The following is a 16,317-nucleotide window of genomic DNA, read 5'->3' as shown; positions in this document are numbered from 1 at the left end:
ATTTGAAGAAAGTGATAAACGAAAAACATCAATTCTGACAAATAAGAGTTTTTTTTTTTTCACTTTAAGGGGTCAATTAATTTTATATTTTTAAAGATCCGTCTTTTACTGACCCGGTGATGCCAAAATTTGTTTGTTTTTGTATTTCTTTAATATTGGATGGGGAAGAATGGGGGCCATTCAAACTCTGAAATATATATTTTTTAAAAACTCCCCCCCCCCCCCACACACACATACACTTTATTTTTGGTTTCCACAAGGAACTCGAATCTGTGATAACTCGATTGCTCGTACTATATACTGCAATACTAATATGGGCTTCATGGTGGTACATGCCAAACCATGAGCAATTGTGTATAATACCGCTGGCAACCAATGGAGCCTTTTTTCTATTATCTTACCCTAGACCGCCGCCATTACCTCTTCATACTGCTCAGGATTCCAGATCAGAGAAACCAATTTATTTTTTTTAGTTTCACTCATTTTGATTTGCATTCTTACTGCTGATAGTCTTTTAAATTCTGTAGTAATTTCAGGCATTTCTACATGAATTGCAATTCGAGACAGGAGCCGATATCTTTATTTTTTTGCTGGGAAAGACTTTCAAAATATTCCTATTTTCTGCACTAAGAAAATGTTGTTTGTAATAATTCTTTGTATATACATTTTACTGAAAATAGCTGGAAATGTCAGCTCGTCTGCAAATGTCACCATGCCTCAGCGTATTGATATGTTATTAATATTTTGAGATCAACCTAATGTTGCTGGAAAATCCTTAATGACAAACTTTTCCCACCAGTAAAAAAAAAAATGGGAAAGCTGTGCACGCGTGCAACCGCAGCTCCTGAGCTGACTCCGATCAGTCCAAATTCTGTCCTGCGCACAACCGAACAGAGGAAACACTCTTCTCTGTAGCCATAGCACATAATGTCTAAGGCACGGTACTGAGAGACTTCTGGGTTCTCAGTCCGGTCTTCAACAGGACACTGTTAGCTCATACTTTTAAAACTTGGACTCAAACTTAGAACCCCTTGTATGGAAAGTTAGACACATTAATTAGTTATTCCCCCAAAAATCAAGTTATCCCATATCCATAGATAACTTGCAGTTTGTTGGTTGTGCAACCGCTGGGACACACAGTGATCACATTTGTAACTCTGACCTGAATGGAGTAGAATGGACGCCCCCCCTTTGAGAATACGAAGGGGGTCGCATGATAACACAGCCCTCTCCCCACAGTGTTATGTTTTAATATTAGAATTTACTATTGGTTCGGTTATTATGGTTGTTTCTTCTTGAAAGGGTTAAATTATACAGTAAGCTGCGCTGAAGCGTGAGCAGGTTATTTCTGGTTATTTCTGGTTTTTGTCTGGTCTTATTCCCGCACTTTCTGTGGTTTCTGATTGGTCTTTAGTGAAAGTGCGGGAAGATTTTATCCTATATAATCAGCTGTTTCCATCAGCTGTCCGTCAGTCACCTGATGAAGACAGAAGACAGCTGATGGATCCCCTCCTGCAACAGCTGATCCAGAGGGCTGAGGCCGAGGGCGGCGCTGAATGGCTGCAGAGTTGCCTGGCTATGAGACCGGCTATAAAACCTACCTCTGATATAGAGGTGCCGGCTTCTCTTGCGCCTAGGCTGTCTCCCTCCCCTCAGCAGGACGAAGCTCCGTCTACGCCGCCGAGGTCAAGCCGGAATTCGGGAAGGAATCGCAGGGCACGTGTGGTCTATTCCCCATCGCCTCCTCCTTCACTGGTCCCGGAGAGCGCTGTGCCGGCGCGTACCACTAGGCGGAAGTCGTCACGGCGGAAGTCCCGGAGTCCGCCGCGAGATTTGAATTGGAGCCAGCCGACGCCTCATCACAGAGCGCCGGAGGCTTCTGCTACCTCCGGCGCGTCGCGGTGGGAAGATCAGGAGGAGCCTTCAGCGCCGGCGGTGTTATCGGAAGCCCCTTCTCACCGCCCTAGCCGTGCAGTTTCTGCAGCAGCTCAGGGGGCATGGCTAATCCCTGAGTTTGGCAGCGGTGAGCTTTTGGATCAGAGCTCCCCAGCTGCTGCACCTCCAGCCGCAAGAGCATGGCTGCACCATCCTGCAGCGCACATCCGAAGCCCGAATCATCCTCATACATCGCATTCGCCTGCAGGAGCAGGCTCGAGTGCCGACATCCATACTTCTCAGGACCGGAGGCTTCACAGCAGTGGTGAGAGCCAGAATGTATCTTCTTCTATGTACCCTTTTAGTGTTAAAGATTTGGTTAGGGAAGCATTGGAAGAATATCTGGGCAGTGGCACCCTTTCTCCTGCTCCTAGATATTCTTGCACTGACACTAACTCTGGTAGCCGTAATGCAGTTTTAAAGCCAGGGTTGCCGGAGAACCTTGTTAAGGAATCCCTCACCTGTGACATTTCACCACTGGGCTTTCATTTAAGCCCTGCGGTGAAGGAGTTAATCTGGAGCAGAGCGTTCGTTGATTTGTTTTCCCTTTTACCATCTGGTAGAGAGCTGCAGAGCAAATTTGAGAGAAGGGATGATTCTGATGAAAAAAAGAAACCTGGTCCAGTTAAGTCATTTAATAACTGGATCCAGGCCTTCTCCATCTATTCTGCAGTCTTGGGGGAAAAATTTCCGAATCTCTGCTCAGGATTATTTCAGCACCAAGACTCAATATTGGAGGCATATCGGAGCTTTGGAGGTATGGCCTGGTTACTGTACGACGAGGCTTTCAGGCAGAAATTGTCAATGTTCCCTGGTTTATCGTGGGGTACGAAGGATGTCGGGCTTTGGGTTAATTTGATGTTGCCCCAGAGATTCCCATCCCATAGACAGACTCCGAATCCCACGATAAAAAAGGGTGTGTGCTTTGCATTTAACGAGTCTACGTGCAAATGGGCTCAGAACTGTAGATTTCGGCACGAATGTTCTTTTTGTGGAGGAAGCCATTCAATGTCCAAATGTTTTAAGAGACAATTGCAAAATAATCAGCAATCCAGTGGTAAAGAATCGTTTTCTAAAAGCAACGACTCCAGTGATACTGGAAGAAATGGTCCCATGGCTAAAAATATACCCAGACCAGGAGAGTAGTTTGCTTTTATATAACGGTTTTTTAAAGGGATTTTTTGTACCCACATTTTCGGGTATTGGTTGTACACCTGTGGCGAACTTGCCGTCTGCAATTCAATTTCCGCACATAGTTGAGGAAAAAATCATAGCAGAATTAGAATTGGGTAGGGTTTCTGGCCCGTTTGATACCCCACCATTTGAAAACTTTAGGATTTCGCCCTTAGGAGTAGTTCCTAAGAAAGATAGCGGGTCTTTTAGACTTATTCACCACTTATCTTACCCTAAAGGCGAATCCCTAAACGATGAAGTGGGTAGTTATAATTGTTCGGTTCAATACACATCTTTTGACGTTGCGTTGGATTTATTGCGGAATTTTGGTCGCGATGCCCTTATGGCAAAATCGGACATAAAGTCCGCTTTTAGGATCCTTCCAGTTAATCCGGATGGCTTCAATTCCCTCGGTTTTTGTTTTAACAATAAATTCTTTTTTGATAAGTGCCTACCCATGGGCTTTTCCCTCTCGTGTTTTTATTTTGAATCTTTTTCTACGTTTTTGCAATGGGTAGTGGAATTTGATTTTTCAGGAGGCGGGATGCTCCACTATCTCGATGATTTTTTATTTGTCGGCCCTATTGATTCAGGTAAATGTCAGGTTATGTTGGATAAGTTCTTAGCAGTTTGTCGGTGTTTCGGCATCCCCATTGCCAAGGATAAAACGGTACTTCCTTGTACTTCTCTTGAGTTTTTAGGTATCGTTATAGATTCTCATAATATGTGTTGCTCTTTACCGATGGATAAGCTATCTAAACTGCAAGCAGCGATATCTCGCTGTTTGATACTGGAAAAGGTTACGTTGAAGGAACTGCAGTCCCTTCTAGGGATGCTAAATTTCGCTTTAAGAATTATCCCTATGGGCAGGGTATTCTCTAGGAGGCTTTACGACGCTACGTCGGGTTATTCCTCCCCTAAGTCCCACATACGCTTGGGCAAGGAGATTAAGGATGACCTTAAAGTTTGGTTAAAGTTCTTATCTGGTTTTAATGGCAGGTCTATGTGGCAATCTTCCTTCGTGTCAGCTGAGGACACTAGATTATATTTTTTCGCTAGCGCTGAGCTCGGTTTTGTTATATCATTTGAATCCTCTTGGTGTTCAGAACATTGGCCCCCCTTTTGGCAAGAGAATAGGGCTTTGAGCAATCAGACGGTTTTGGAATTATTTTCGGTTTTTCTGTGCCTTCATCTGTGGGGTTCCTTTTTGAGCGACAAGCGAATTTTGTTTTATTCAGATAATCAAGGTCTGGTTTTTGCCATAAACACAGTGTCTTCAAAAAATAGATGGTCTGCTAGGATTATTAGGCACATTGTTTTCCTCTGCTTGAAATTTAATATCTGGATAAAAGCCTCTCTTTCCTTTAAGGGGTGCACTGTTAATAATTCATCTGTTTATCACCGCCAGCTGTTTCTATCCAAGAGGGAGTCATGGAAAGCAGAAGAAAACAGAGTTTCCTTCCCACAATGGATTTGGAATATAATTCAGGAGTAGTTTCTCATTTTATTGCTAACTCACTAGCCGATAGAACATGGGCCGATTATTCGGCGGCATGGAAACTGTGGATAGATTTTTGTTCAGCAAAAAACCATCCTCATGATAATTGTAGCGTGGGCTTATCTCTTAATTTTTTGGAGAATATGGTTGGTAAAGGTTTATCTTTTTCAGCTTTGTCGAAAAATGTGGCCGGGGTTTCTTTTTTCCTCAAAATGCGGGGAGTTCGGCCAATGTCTGATATCTTTCAGGTTCGGCAATTTTTAAAAGGTTTTAAGAAAGCTCATTTTAGGCCCGATGATCGTCGTCCAATCTCTTTCCAATTGCTGAAAGACCTTTGCTCAATCCTTCCGTCAGTTTGTGCTTCTGATTTCGAAGCTTGTCTTTTTTCCGCAGCATTTTGTTTAGCCTTTTTTGCTGCGCTAAGGGTAGGAGAAATTGTATCACAGAAAAAGTCTTCCCCTTCTGGTCTGTTTTTTGAAGATGTGAAGTTCTTTGACTCACATATCATAATTTTTATTAGAAAATCAAAAACAGACCAGATGGGTAGGGGCTCATCTCTACGTTTAAATGCTATACAGGATGAGGTCATATGCCCTGTTTTTAATGCTAGAAAGTGGTCGTTGTTAAGGCCCAAAGGCAATGGCCCGTTTTTTATTCACTGCAATGGCGAACCGGCAACGATTTTCCAATTTAATTTTATTCTTAAAAAATGCTTGAAATCATTGAATGTTTCTGACCAAAAAATTTCCTCCCACTCCTTCCGCATCGGCGCTGCAACAGAAGCTGCCAGATTGGGTATTCAAGAGAGCAGAATAAAGAGCATGGGCAGATGGGAGTCTAAGAGATTTAAGATTTATATTCGCCCAGATTTGTATTCTTCTTAATATTTGATTCCTCTTTTAGGTATGTTGTCAGTCTGGATCGTTGGGCATTCTTATGTCTTTTGGTGTGAGAGAAGGGCCGGTTCGAGATCGTATTCAAGAAATCTCTCTTTTAATGCTTCTTTCCTCCAAGTTTTCTGGTTTAGCAGGCGAGGTATGAAATGGAGGGAATTGGTTGGAGAAATGCGAAGATTAAAGAAGATTTGGCCTGATCCGGATTTGATAATTTTACATTTAGGCGGTAATGACTTGGGTAAAACCAGCACCCTTAACCTTATTGCTTTAATGAGGAGGGATATATCTATGTTAAAAACTGAGTTCTTTCATTCCACTATAGTTTTTTCAGACATCGTACCAAGATTTTTATGGTTTAACAACAGCAGCATGGTTTTTCTTGACAAAATTCGCAAACGAATAAACAGGAGCATGGAGAAATTTATGTTTATAACAGAAGGTTTTTCTTTCAGGCATTTGGAGCTGGAGGACGTCATCCCTGGCATGTATAGAGGGGATCTAGTTCACTTGTCGGATGTGGGTTTAGATATTTTGAACTTGGATTTTCAATCAATTATTGAGAAATGGCTATGGCGTTTGGGGGGGCCTCAGTTTCCAGCTGAGGCGTTTGGGAAAATCGCCCGTTGAATGCGGGTGGATTTTGGTCATGAGTTGGAGTAGTATTATTCAAATTATTTAAATGGTTTTTTATTATTGGTTATTGAATTAAAATAATAATTTTCAAGTAACTCTAAATAAACGCCACGGCCATTTTCTTCCAACAATTCTCTGTGTCAAGTCTCTTTATTGGGGTTATATGGGGGCTTGTGTTACCATGGACGCCCCCCCTTTGAGAATACGAAGGGGGTCGCATGATAACACAGCCCTCTCCCCACAGTGTTATGTTTTAATATTAGAATTTACTATTGGTTCGGTTATTATGGTTGTTTCTTCTTGAAAGGGTTAAATTATACAGTAAGCTGCGCTGAAGCGTGAGCAGGTTATTTCTGGTTATTTCTGGTTTTTGTCTGGTCTTATTCCCGCACTTTCTGTGGTTTCTGATTGGTCTTTAGTGAAAGTGCGGGAAGATTTTATCCTATATAATCAGCTGTTTCCATCAGCTGTCCGTCAGTCACCTGATGAAGACAGAAGACCCCGCCCTCCCTCCCTTAATTTATATTTCTTTATATGCTTATGTCGTGGCGTTTGTTGTGGGAAAATCGCCCGTTGAATGCGGGTGGATTTTGGTCATGAGTTGGAGTAGTATTATTCAAATTATTTAAATGGTTTTTTATTATTGGTTATTGAATTAAAATAATAATTTTCAAGTAACTCTAAATAAACGCCACGGCCATTTTCTTCCAACAATTCTCTGTGTCAAGTCTCTTTATTGGGGTTATATGGGGGCTTGTGTTACCATGTCGCAAGCGCGGTCTAATCCACTTCAGTCATTGCCTATAGGACTGTTGAGTACAATGATCAGCTATTTCTGACAATCCCATAAATGAAGCAGGTAGAGGCTGTATATGTAAGGGGATGAAGGAGTGAAGAGACGCACATAATAGTGCATCAGCCAAGTATCTGTAGACAAACAGTGTCATCTGCTGACCAAAGAAGACAGAGAAAGTGAAAGCAGAGAGCATTGCATTAGTAGGAACACAAGAGCGAAATGCATGTTCCCGCAGGGAGGAGATTGGAGAAGACACCAGGTCAGGTAATTCTTGTGGCATAGTTAGTTAGTATAAAAGGCCCAGGAGGGCAATGAAGGGGATGAGTTGGTGGCAAAACCTGTAGCAGGACGGACATGCGGTACAATGAGCTGGCTTATAGCTGTCATTACGAGAGACCAGAAGCAAGTAAAGAGCTGACTCAAGTAGTCAGACGCGAGTGGTGAACTCAGGGACTAAACCGGGCGATCAGAGGCCAGAGACGAGAGACCAGATTAGGGAGATCTGAGCCGAGGCCAGAGATCAGAGACCAGATTAGGGAGATCCAAACAGAGTGAGCTGAGCCAGGGCTGAGAGAGAGTCCAGGTCACAGAGGAAAAACGTTAGTGTGAGCTGTTCCTTATGCGGATACTTATGACCATGTGATATTTCAGTTTTTCTTTTTTTCATAAATTTGCAAAAATTTCTACATTTCTGTTTTTGTTTTTTTTTCAGTCAAGATGGGGTGCAGAGTGTACATTAATGAGATAAAAGTGAACTTTTTTGAATTTACCAAATGGCTGCAATGAAACAGAGTGAAAATTTTAAAGGGGTCTGAATACTTTCCGTACCCACTGTATATAACATCGTATAGATACTCTGCTTCATTGCACTGCCGTATGTCATAATTCATTATACTGTTATCGTTTACTGTTACCCATAACACTGTGTGTGTGTCTCATATATATATTATATACAAACACTCATTGTCTGCGCTGCTGCATCCGCGTAACGTAAGTGTTGGGCTGCAGGGCTACATTCTTGGGGAAGGGGAACCTCTGCTCCATTCAAGAAAATGGACACGATCCCATTAGCAAAGGAGGAGACGGTTCTACCATCTACCTGTATTGAATATTTGAGGATTTGGATTGTCACCGTTGTAGGCATCCACCATAGCATACGTTTCGGAGATTCAGCAAGCCCCTTGGCCTGGGCAAGTGAGTCCAATATAAGAAAGAAAAAAAAAGGAGTCTCTTAAAATCTTGCCAGCTTTATGACATTTCCATTAAAACAGGTCACAAAGAGGACAGTGTTCTGGCATTGACGCGTTTCGACTTTAGCAATCTTAATCATAACATGTCCCTCGTATGTTGCTTTCTCATTTAAAAACATTTACAACCTCGCCCCGCAGTGACATCACTAGAATTAATTAATTATATGCAAACACATGTAGCAAATCAATAGTGTTCCATAAATGGTGAAATTAACTTTATACTATAGTATCCCCCCACCCACCAAAAACACTTTAATCTTTTATTTCTTTGCCTTTCTTTTGCCGTAATAATAATACCTAATAAATGTACATAAGGTCATTCCAATAATTAAGTCCCAAAAGAGACCTAGTATGTTTTGAAAAAATATTTTTCTTTCTTCTTCTTCTTGCCTTTATTTCATTCTTTTGTTTGCTATGTGAAACCATGTTTAAATTTTGGAATATTGTGTATATTTTGATATTCGAATTTATTGATGCACTACTAGTGTGCCTCCATATAAGTAATTAATTCTAGTGATGTCACTGCGGGGGGAGGGTGTTAATGTTTTTTAAATGAGGAAGCAACATACGAGGGACAAGTTACGATTTAGACTGCTGAAGTCGAAACGCGTCAATGCCAGAACACTGTCCCCTTTGTGACCTGCTTTGAATGGAAATGTAATAAATCCACCAAGGTTTTACCGGAGACGCCAGTTTTTACTTTCTTATATTGAATTTTAAAGGGCTACAAAAAGGATCACTGTGTCCGAGATGGGAGGTGTCCTACTACACCTGCTATTCTAAGGGAGTTACGGTATATACAATTTTTCTTTTTTGTTGTATTAATTCATTCGAATCATTACTTTTTTTCGGTGCCCTGCAGATTGAGGAGCTGATGCCTAGGAGCAAAAAAAGGAAGGGGGATGGATTGGGTTTAAAATACATTTTGGTCGAAACGGGTTATTTTGTAATCCACATAGCTAATGTAAATCTAAAACTGATCAGTCCGGAAAGGATTATAGTTTAAGATTAATGGGTTTCCTGGAAGTTGAGCAGTTATTGCTACACCAGTCTGGCAAGCCATTAACGCAGTATCAGTTTAGAAGTTTTCTAAGGAAATGTCTGCTTAGTTTGGGCTTAGGGAATAGGTATTTTTCAACCCACTCGTATCATATTGGGGCAGCGACGGAGGTTGCCAGGTTGAGGTTAAAGGGAATCTGTCACCCCATTTTTTGCCTGTAAGCTGCAGCCACCGCCATCAGGGGCTTATCTACAGCATTCTGTAATGCTGTAGATAAGCCCCCGGTGTAACCTGAAAGATAAGAAAAACAAGTTAGATTATACTCACCCAGGGACGGTCCCGGTGCAGTCCGGTCCGAGGGCCGTCACAGGTCCGGGTCCGGCGCCTCCCATCTTCATGCGAGGACGTCCTCTTCTTTGCTTCCTGTCGCAGCTCCTGCGCAAGCGTACTTTATCAGGGGCAGAGCAAAGTACTGCAGTACGCAGGCGTCGGGAAAGGTCAGAGAGGCCCGGAGCCTGCGCACTGCAGTACTTTACGCTGGGAAGAAAACAGAGCGCAACATCGGTGACACAGGCCCAAACCGTTGTGGTCTCCTGATCGAGTTAAAGTGTGCTGGCTGGGCACCAGAGGACAAACATGGGATGGCCTGATCGACCAGGTGATGATGATGAGCAACAGACTTCCAGCCCCTGATATCATTATTATCCACCATGGAGGAAACAATATCGGAAAATTGGGAACGGTGGAGTTACTATTTCCAATATAAAAAAAAGATCTGCCAGAAGTAGGTTTCTAAGGGTTAGGATTGTGTTTTCTGAAATTATTCCTAGGTTACTCTGGGTTAAATCGATGGATCTTAGATGTTGTGAGAAAATAAGGAAACATTTGAATAGATCAAGGTATAACTTTTTGCTGACAATTGGAGGTTTCTCCCTTATTCACGTTGACTTGGAAGGTTGGTTGCCCGGCCTTTATAGAGATGAGTTAACACGTTTTTCGGAAATTGTTAAGGATATTTTAAAGCTATACTTACAAGCAATGGTGGAAATCGCTCCTAGTGGGGTGGGTCCATGATTGTCTGGTTAGGAAAGATGGCCAGGTGGGGTTAGTCATACAAGTAACTGAATGGACAGCAAGTTTTTTTGGTTAACGGGCTTGAGCTGTTGCTCAGCTGCGGTGATTGGTGGTAAACGGTTGGCTATGGGAAATTTAGAAAGGTTGTTGAATATAAATGTTGTGTTTGCAGAAGTATTAATTGTGCATAAAGGCCGTGGACAATTTTGTCCACAAAGTCAACAAGTCAGAAAATTTATTTTATACGCTGTGTAGATAAGCTGTAAGTATTGTATTGTGTAATGCCATAGTGATAAAGTCTGATGTAAAAAATTATCAATACCTCCAGCTCTGCATTTATTATCTATCACCGGAATGAGATACATCCTTCTGAACTTCCGTCACTTCTTACCTTTGAGGCGATGGCTTAGGATCTGTTCCAAAATGGAGGCAAAGTTTAAAAATTCAGGTGCAGAATCATCAATGGTCTCAAAGCAGGAACGGTCAATCAGCGTCTTTACAGAAAACCTGCAAAAGAGGCAAAAGAAACATGGCGGGATCAATGTTGGAGTAGTATTATTACTAAAGCGCCATTAGCTTCCGGATCGACATTCATAGCACAATAATGGGGTAGCACATTGTCACATATAGTCTTCAAGTGTTCCAGCATATCGTTGACGGTCATGGAAAAAGGGGAGACCTTCTGGACTCCCAAAATAGTTAAGTCTTTGTGAGGCAGTGCTCCCCCTTTCCAGATACCTTCCCTCAAAATGGAGATGCCCTGACCAGCTCAGTGCTCGGCGCCCTCTCTGTGCAGAAACATGGATCAAGACAAATTATTTTACTGGGGTGCAGTGTGGCTAATTTATTTGAGAACAGGGTACGGTGCGAAAAAATTATTGGCTCAGGGAGCACAGGGAGGCCAATTTATTGGCTCAGGAAGCACAGGGTGGCCAATTTATTGGCTCAGGGAGCACAGGGTGGCCAATTTATTGGCTCAGGGAGCACAGGGTGGCCAATTTATTGGCTCAGGGAGCACAGGGAGGCCAAATTATTCGCTCAGGAGGCACAGGGTGACCAATTTATTGGCTCAGGGAGAACAGTGCAGCTAAATTTATTGGTTCAGTGGTAGCAATGCGCTCAATTACTTTGTTCAGTGGGCACAGTGCAGCTAATTTATTAGTTTAGGGGCCACGTGTGGCTAATTCATTTATTATGGGGGGTGCAATGGGGCTGATTTCTTCGATCAGGGGGCACAGTGCGTCTAATTTATTGGTTCTGTGGACACATTGGGGCTAATTACTTTAATTAGGGGGTTGCTATTTTTTTTGCAAAGCTAAGTTCCCACGATCATGAAGTAGTAAAACTTTGAATGCAGCATATTTTCACACGCTGCGACTCGTAAACCCACATATTTAGGGAGTAAGTGACAGTATTATATACAGGAGTACACGGTCTGTCACACTATGCTGCAAAAATTAGGAATTAGCCCCAAGGGTGAGGTCTGTAAAAAGGGCAGGGTCTACAAAAAAAAAAAAAAGGCATGACTAGCAGGCATTGGCAAATAATTCCCCAGTAATCGTGCAGCTATATTGCTTCTTCTGCTCTCAATAAACAGAATATTTCCAGTCCTTAAGCCACAGCAGGATCTCAGCAGTGCGCTCACTGCTCAACGCCAACAACAGCCCCAAAATACTGGAATAAACCTTGTGCACCCCGCTTCCGTCCTGCTTCTCATCATTTCCCACTCCTGGTCTATATTTTTCACAATTTATCTTGCCTTTCTCTGGACTGCAAGAAAATTAGGATTTTGGGGTGGGGCAGGGCTTGACAACTCGGTAGACCCCATCATTCCTATAAATGAAGGGGCTAAAGCCCCACTGGCTTCTTCCAGATGTACGACCACCTGCAGTGAACTTCACTGTCGGTGAGTCCTGGTGCTCCAACCTTAATGGCAAAAATAGGTATAAATTAGTGGAATACCCCTTTAATCTGGCCATTATTTCACATAAAATGAACTAAACGGGTTAACACGAGATGTACTATCCGTCACCGAATCCTAGACGCGTTAGGAGCTGGAGGTGCAGCATGTGTTCTGCATTCCTCATCCACAGTCGCTGTCAGAGTCGGTCTGATTGCATCTCTTTGGAGACATCTTGTATTCCACTGCGTTCAGAAAGCTCTCAAGAAAACAGTCTGCAGAACAGATAAGGAAATAAACAATAATTCCCTAATATATGTGACGCTCAGGTAAGGACCGTTTGTCCGAGAAGCTTTTTCTGTAGCTGGAATGCCTATGTGACCCGGGTTAATTAGTTGCAAAATTGGACTCTTGGTGGCCAATGATTTATCCTCACAAAATCATTGCCATGTGTGAATATTGCATTTCTTCCATTTATAATCATTCTGCGTTTCTTCAGTTCTGCTGCGTTGCCTTATTGGCCATAAGTACAGCTCCCCTGAGAGTATTTCACACTCTTCGAAAGTCAATTACCAAGAAGAAAATGATTTCTGGAGAACATAGAATGATGGTCCTTATAAAAGGATCTGTCACCAAGCAAATCTCTATACTGGGGCATCTACTAGTGGCCCAAAAACAAAGCTATTGTAGAATATTCCCTCCTAATTTAAAGAGGAATTATCATCTTTCCTTACATGACTGATTTAATATATATATTCCCTATAATTTAATAATTATACAGCAATTTTAACCCCTTAGTGACCAAGCCAATTGTTACAATTCTGACCACTGTCACTTTATGTGGTAATAACTCTGGAACGCTTCAACGGATTCCACCAAATCGGAGATTGGGTTTTTTTCGTGCCATATTGTACTTCATGTTAGTGGTAACATTTATTCGATATGACTTGCGTTTATTTATGAAAAAAATGGAAATGTGGCAAGAAATTTAAAAAAAATTTAAAATTTTAATTTTTGTGCCCTTAAATCAGAGTTATGTTTAACAAAATAGTTCGTAAATGACATTTCCCACATGTCTACTTTACAGCAGCGCAATTTTGGAAACATTTTTTTTTGTTAGGAAGTTATAAAGGTTAAAAGTTGACCAGCGATTTCTCATTTTTCCAACAAAATGTACAAAACCATTTTTTTAAGGGACCACATCACATTGGAAGTGACTGACGGGTCAACATGATATAAAATACCCAAAATTGACACCATTATAAAAACTCCACCTCTCCAGGTGCTCAAAACCACATTCAAGAAGCTAATTAACCCTCCAGGTGCTTCAGAGGAATTTTTGGAATATGCCGAATAAAGAGAATGGACAGCACCTTCAAAAATCATACGCTGATCTAAAGTCGCTAGGCAAAAATTTGTATAACTGAACATGAGGTTCTTAGTTTAACATTCTGATCAGACTGTATGAAGCCCACTGCCACGTCACAGCAAACCTCATAGTGGGTCCTATGCCTAGATCAATGTATGATTTCTGGATGTGCGGTTCATACTCAATTTTTTTTTTTGTGATGAATTTTTGGAATGTGGATTTTTTTATTTTACTTTAGACACTTTTTTTTTTTTTGCAAGGTACCAGGAAAAAATGGACCCCTAAATTTGTTGAGCAATTTCTCCAGAGCATGCAGATACCCTATATATGGGGGAAAAAACATGGCAGAGCTCCGAAGGGAAGGAGAGCCATTTGACTTTTTGAATGCAAAATTTTCTTGAACATTTCGCGGACACCATGTAGTGTTTTGAGAGCCCGGATGTGCCTAAATAGTGAAAATCCCCCACAAGCGACACCATTTTGGAAACTAGACCCCTCGGGGAACTGATCTAGATGTATGGTGAGCACATCAAACCCCTAGGTCAGTGATGGCGAACCTTTTAGAGACCGAGTACCCAAACTGCAATCTAAAACCCACTTATTTATCGCAAAGTGCCAACACGGCAATTTAACCGGAATACTGACGTTATAAGGGTTAAATGTTGACCAGCGATTTCTCATTTTTCCAACAAAACTTACAAAACCATTTTTTTAGGGACCACATCACATGTGAAGTGACTGAGTAGTCTATATGACAGAAAGTACCCAAAAGTGACCCCATTCTAAAAACTGCACCCCTCGAGGTACTGAAAACTACATTCAAAAGTTTATCAACCCTTCAGGTGCTTCACGAGAACTGAAGCAATGTGAAAGGAAAAAATTAACATTTAACTTTTTTCACAAAAAATGTACTTCAGACTCAAACTTTTTTATTTTTGCATGAGTAACATGAGAAAATGGACCACAAAATGTGTTGAGCAATTTCTCCGGAGTACGCCGATACCCCATGTGGAGGAAAATCATTATTTGGGCGCACAGCAGGGCTCGGAAGGGTAGGAGAAGCTTTTGACTTTTTGAACGTAAAATTGGCTGGAATCGATGGCGGCCATCATGTCGTGTTTGAAGAGCCCTGATGTGCCTAAAAAGTGGAAACTGCCCCACAAGTGACCCCATTTTGGAAACCACACCCCTCACGGATTTTATCCAGGGGTATAGTGAGCATTTTGAATCTACAGGTATGACACAGAATTTGAGAATTAGATAACATTAGGTCATCATATTGAATATGTTGTCATTAGTGTTGAGCGAAAGTGCTCACTACTCCAATTTGCATCGGGCGCTCGGGTATGCACTAAATATCTTGGGTGCTCGAGTGACATGCTCAAGTGCATGCCCCGCATGTTTCATGGCTGTTAGACACCCTCAAAAAACATGTAGGGATCTGCATACTCAGTGAATACCCAAGCACCCGATGCAAACTCAAGTAGCGAGCACTTGCACTCAACACTAGCCGTCATATCATTTTTATTTTTAAAAAATAACCCAGTTCTAACTCCAACCTTAACACAACACCAACCCTAACCCTTACACAACCCTAACCCTTACCCCAACACAATCCTAACCTCAACCCCAACACAACCCTAACTTCAACCCTAACCCTAATCCAACCCCAACACAACCCTAACCCAAACCCTAATACAACCCTAACACAAACCTAACTTTTTTTGTAATCGCCGTTATTCGGTGAATAACATCGATCAAGTGACAGGGGACCGTAAAAACCAGCCTTGATCATGATTTCCAGGGTCTCTGCTACCCCCAGTAGCCAACAACCTGGAGATTTTCTGACACTGGGGGGGCGCTATACCCTTATTTCTCATGGCCGTTAAAAAGCGGCGCTGAGGAATAAGGCCCCTTAACTGCAGCTATTAAATGGCTTATCAGTGGTGGTGGTTAAGGGATTAAAGTTCCTCTGTCATTCCTCCTAGAAATGTATGCGTAAACATACAAATGGGAATTACCATTCCATTTGTCAACAGCCTGACATTGGCAGCACTGATTGGATAGTGTCACAACACTCCCCCAAGTGGTAACTCCCTTGAGAATTAACAAAGAAATATCACAATGCAGAATTCTAAGAAAAGATTAAATGCATTTACTAAAAACTCAATGATGTATGTCAGAGGCTCTGCACCTAAATCACGAAATGACTCTTGATGAGCTATATAAGGATTAGTTCTATATCGACCAAACAAACTAACTTAAATGGTCCTTTTACCTGGTCTAGTTGGATAGATTATGTGATAAATTGACAATCTGAAAACCACTTTATGTAAAGATAATGTTGTCCTATGACTGGAAATTCAATAGCTACCACTAGCTGTCTCCCTTCTGGCTAACTTGCTGACCACTGCCTTTTGTTAGATTTTTCCACATTTTCGCAAACAAGTTCTGTCAATTTGGGCATGTCCAAGCCCAAAAAGAAACAGGGTTTAATTAAGAACTTCTAAAAGGAGGTTCCAAATCCAATTTTCCTCCATTATCCAGCTAATGGGATTTAAGCGTCTCTATTTTACTAACCCATATGTTGGCAAGTATGAAAGGCCAAATACTGGTCACATGCCCGATGATGACATGACACAAGGACAGGCAGTGTTATTAAAAAGTCATCACTTCGTCAGTTACTAAAATTAATTTTCAGTTGACTACAGGAACCCTCCAAACCATGTCCCTGCTATCTGGCATCAGTAAGAGCTCCGCCATATTTTTCCTGCTCACTAATGAAATTATTAA

At 41.7% G+C, this 16,317-nt stretch overlaps 1 protein-coding gene across 5 annotated transcripts in view; it reads right to left on the bottom strand.

Annotated features, from left to right (window-relative positions):
• Window positions 1-16,317, bottom strand: part of RUNDC3B (RUN domain containing 3B) — a 198,573-nt gene that overhangs the window by 146,380 nt on the left and 35,876 nt on the right. For 3 of the 5 annotated variants that reach the window (XM_077268261.1, XM_077268262.1, XM_077268259.1), the window contains one exon: window positions 10,647-10,762. In XM_077268261.1, coding sequence (XP_077124376.1) covers window positions 10,647-10,762 — 116 coding nt within the window. Of the gene's footprint in view, window positions 1-10,214; window positions 10,260-10,646; window positions 10,763-16,317 lie in introns of all 5 variants that reach the window. The other 2 variants (XM_077268260.1, XM_077268258.1) reach the window with 1 other exon arrangement.

This window comes from Ranitomeya variabilis, chromosome 6, assembly GCF_051348905.1.
Source record: "Ranitomeya variabilis isolate aRanVar5 chromosome 6, aRanVar5.hap1, whole genome shotgun sequence".
NCBI classification, from domain to species: Eukaryota; Metazoa; Chordata; class Amphibia; order Anura; family Dendrobatidae; genus Ranitomeya; species Ranitomeya variabilis.
The sequence above is the reverse complement of the archived record's forward strand: the minus strand, read 5'-3'. Positions and strand labels throughout refer to the sequence as shown.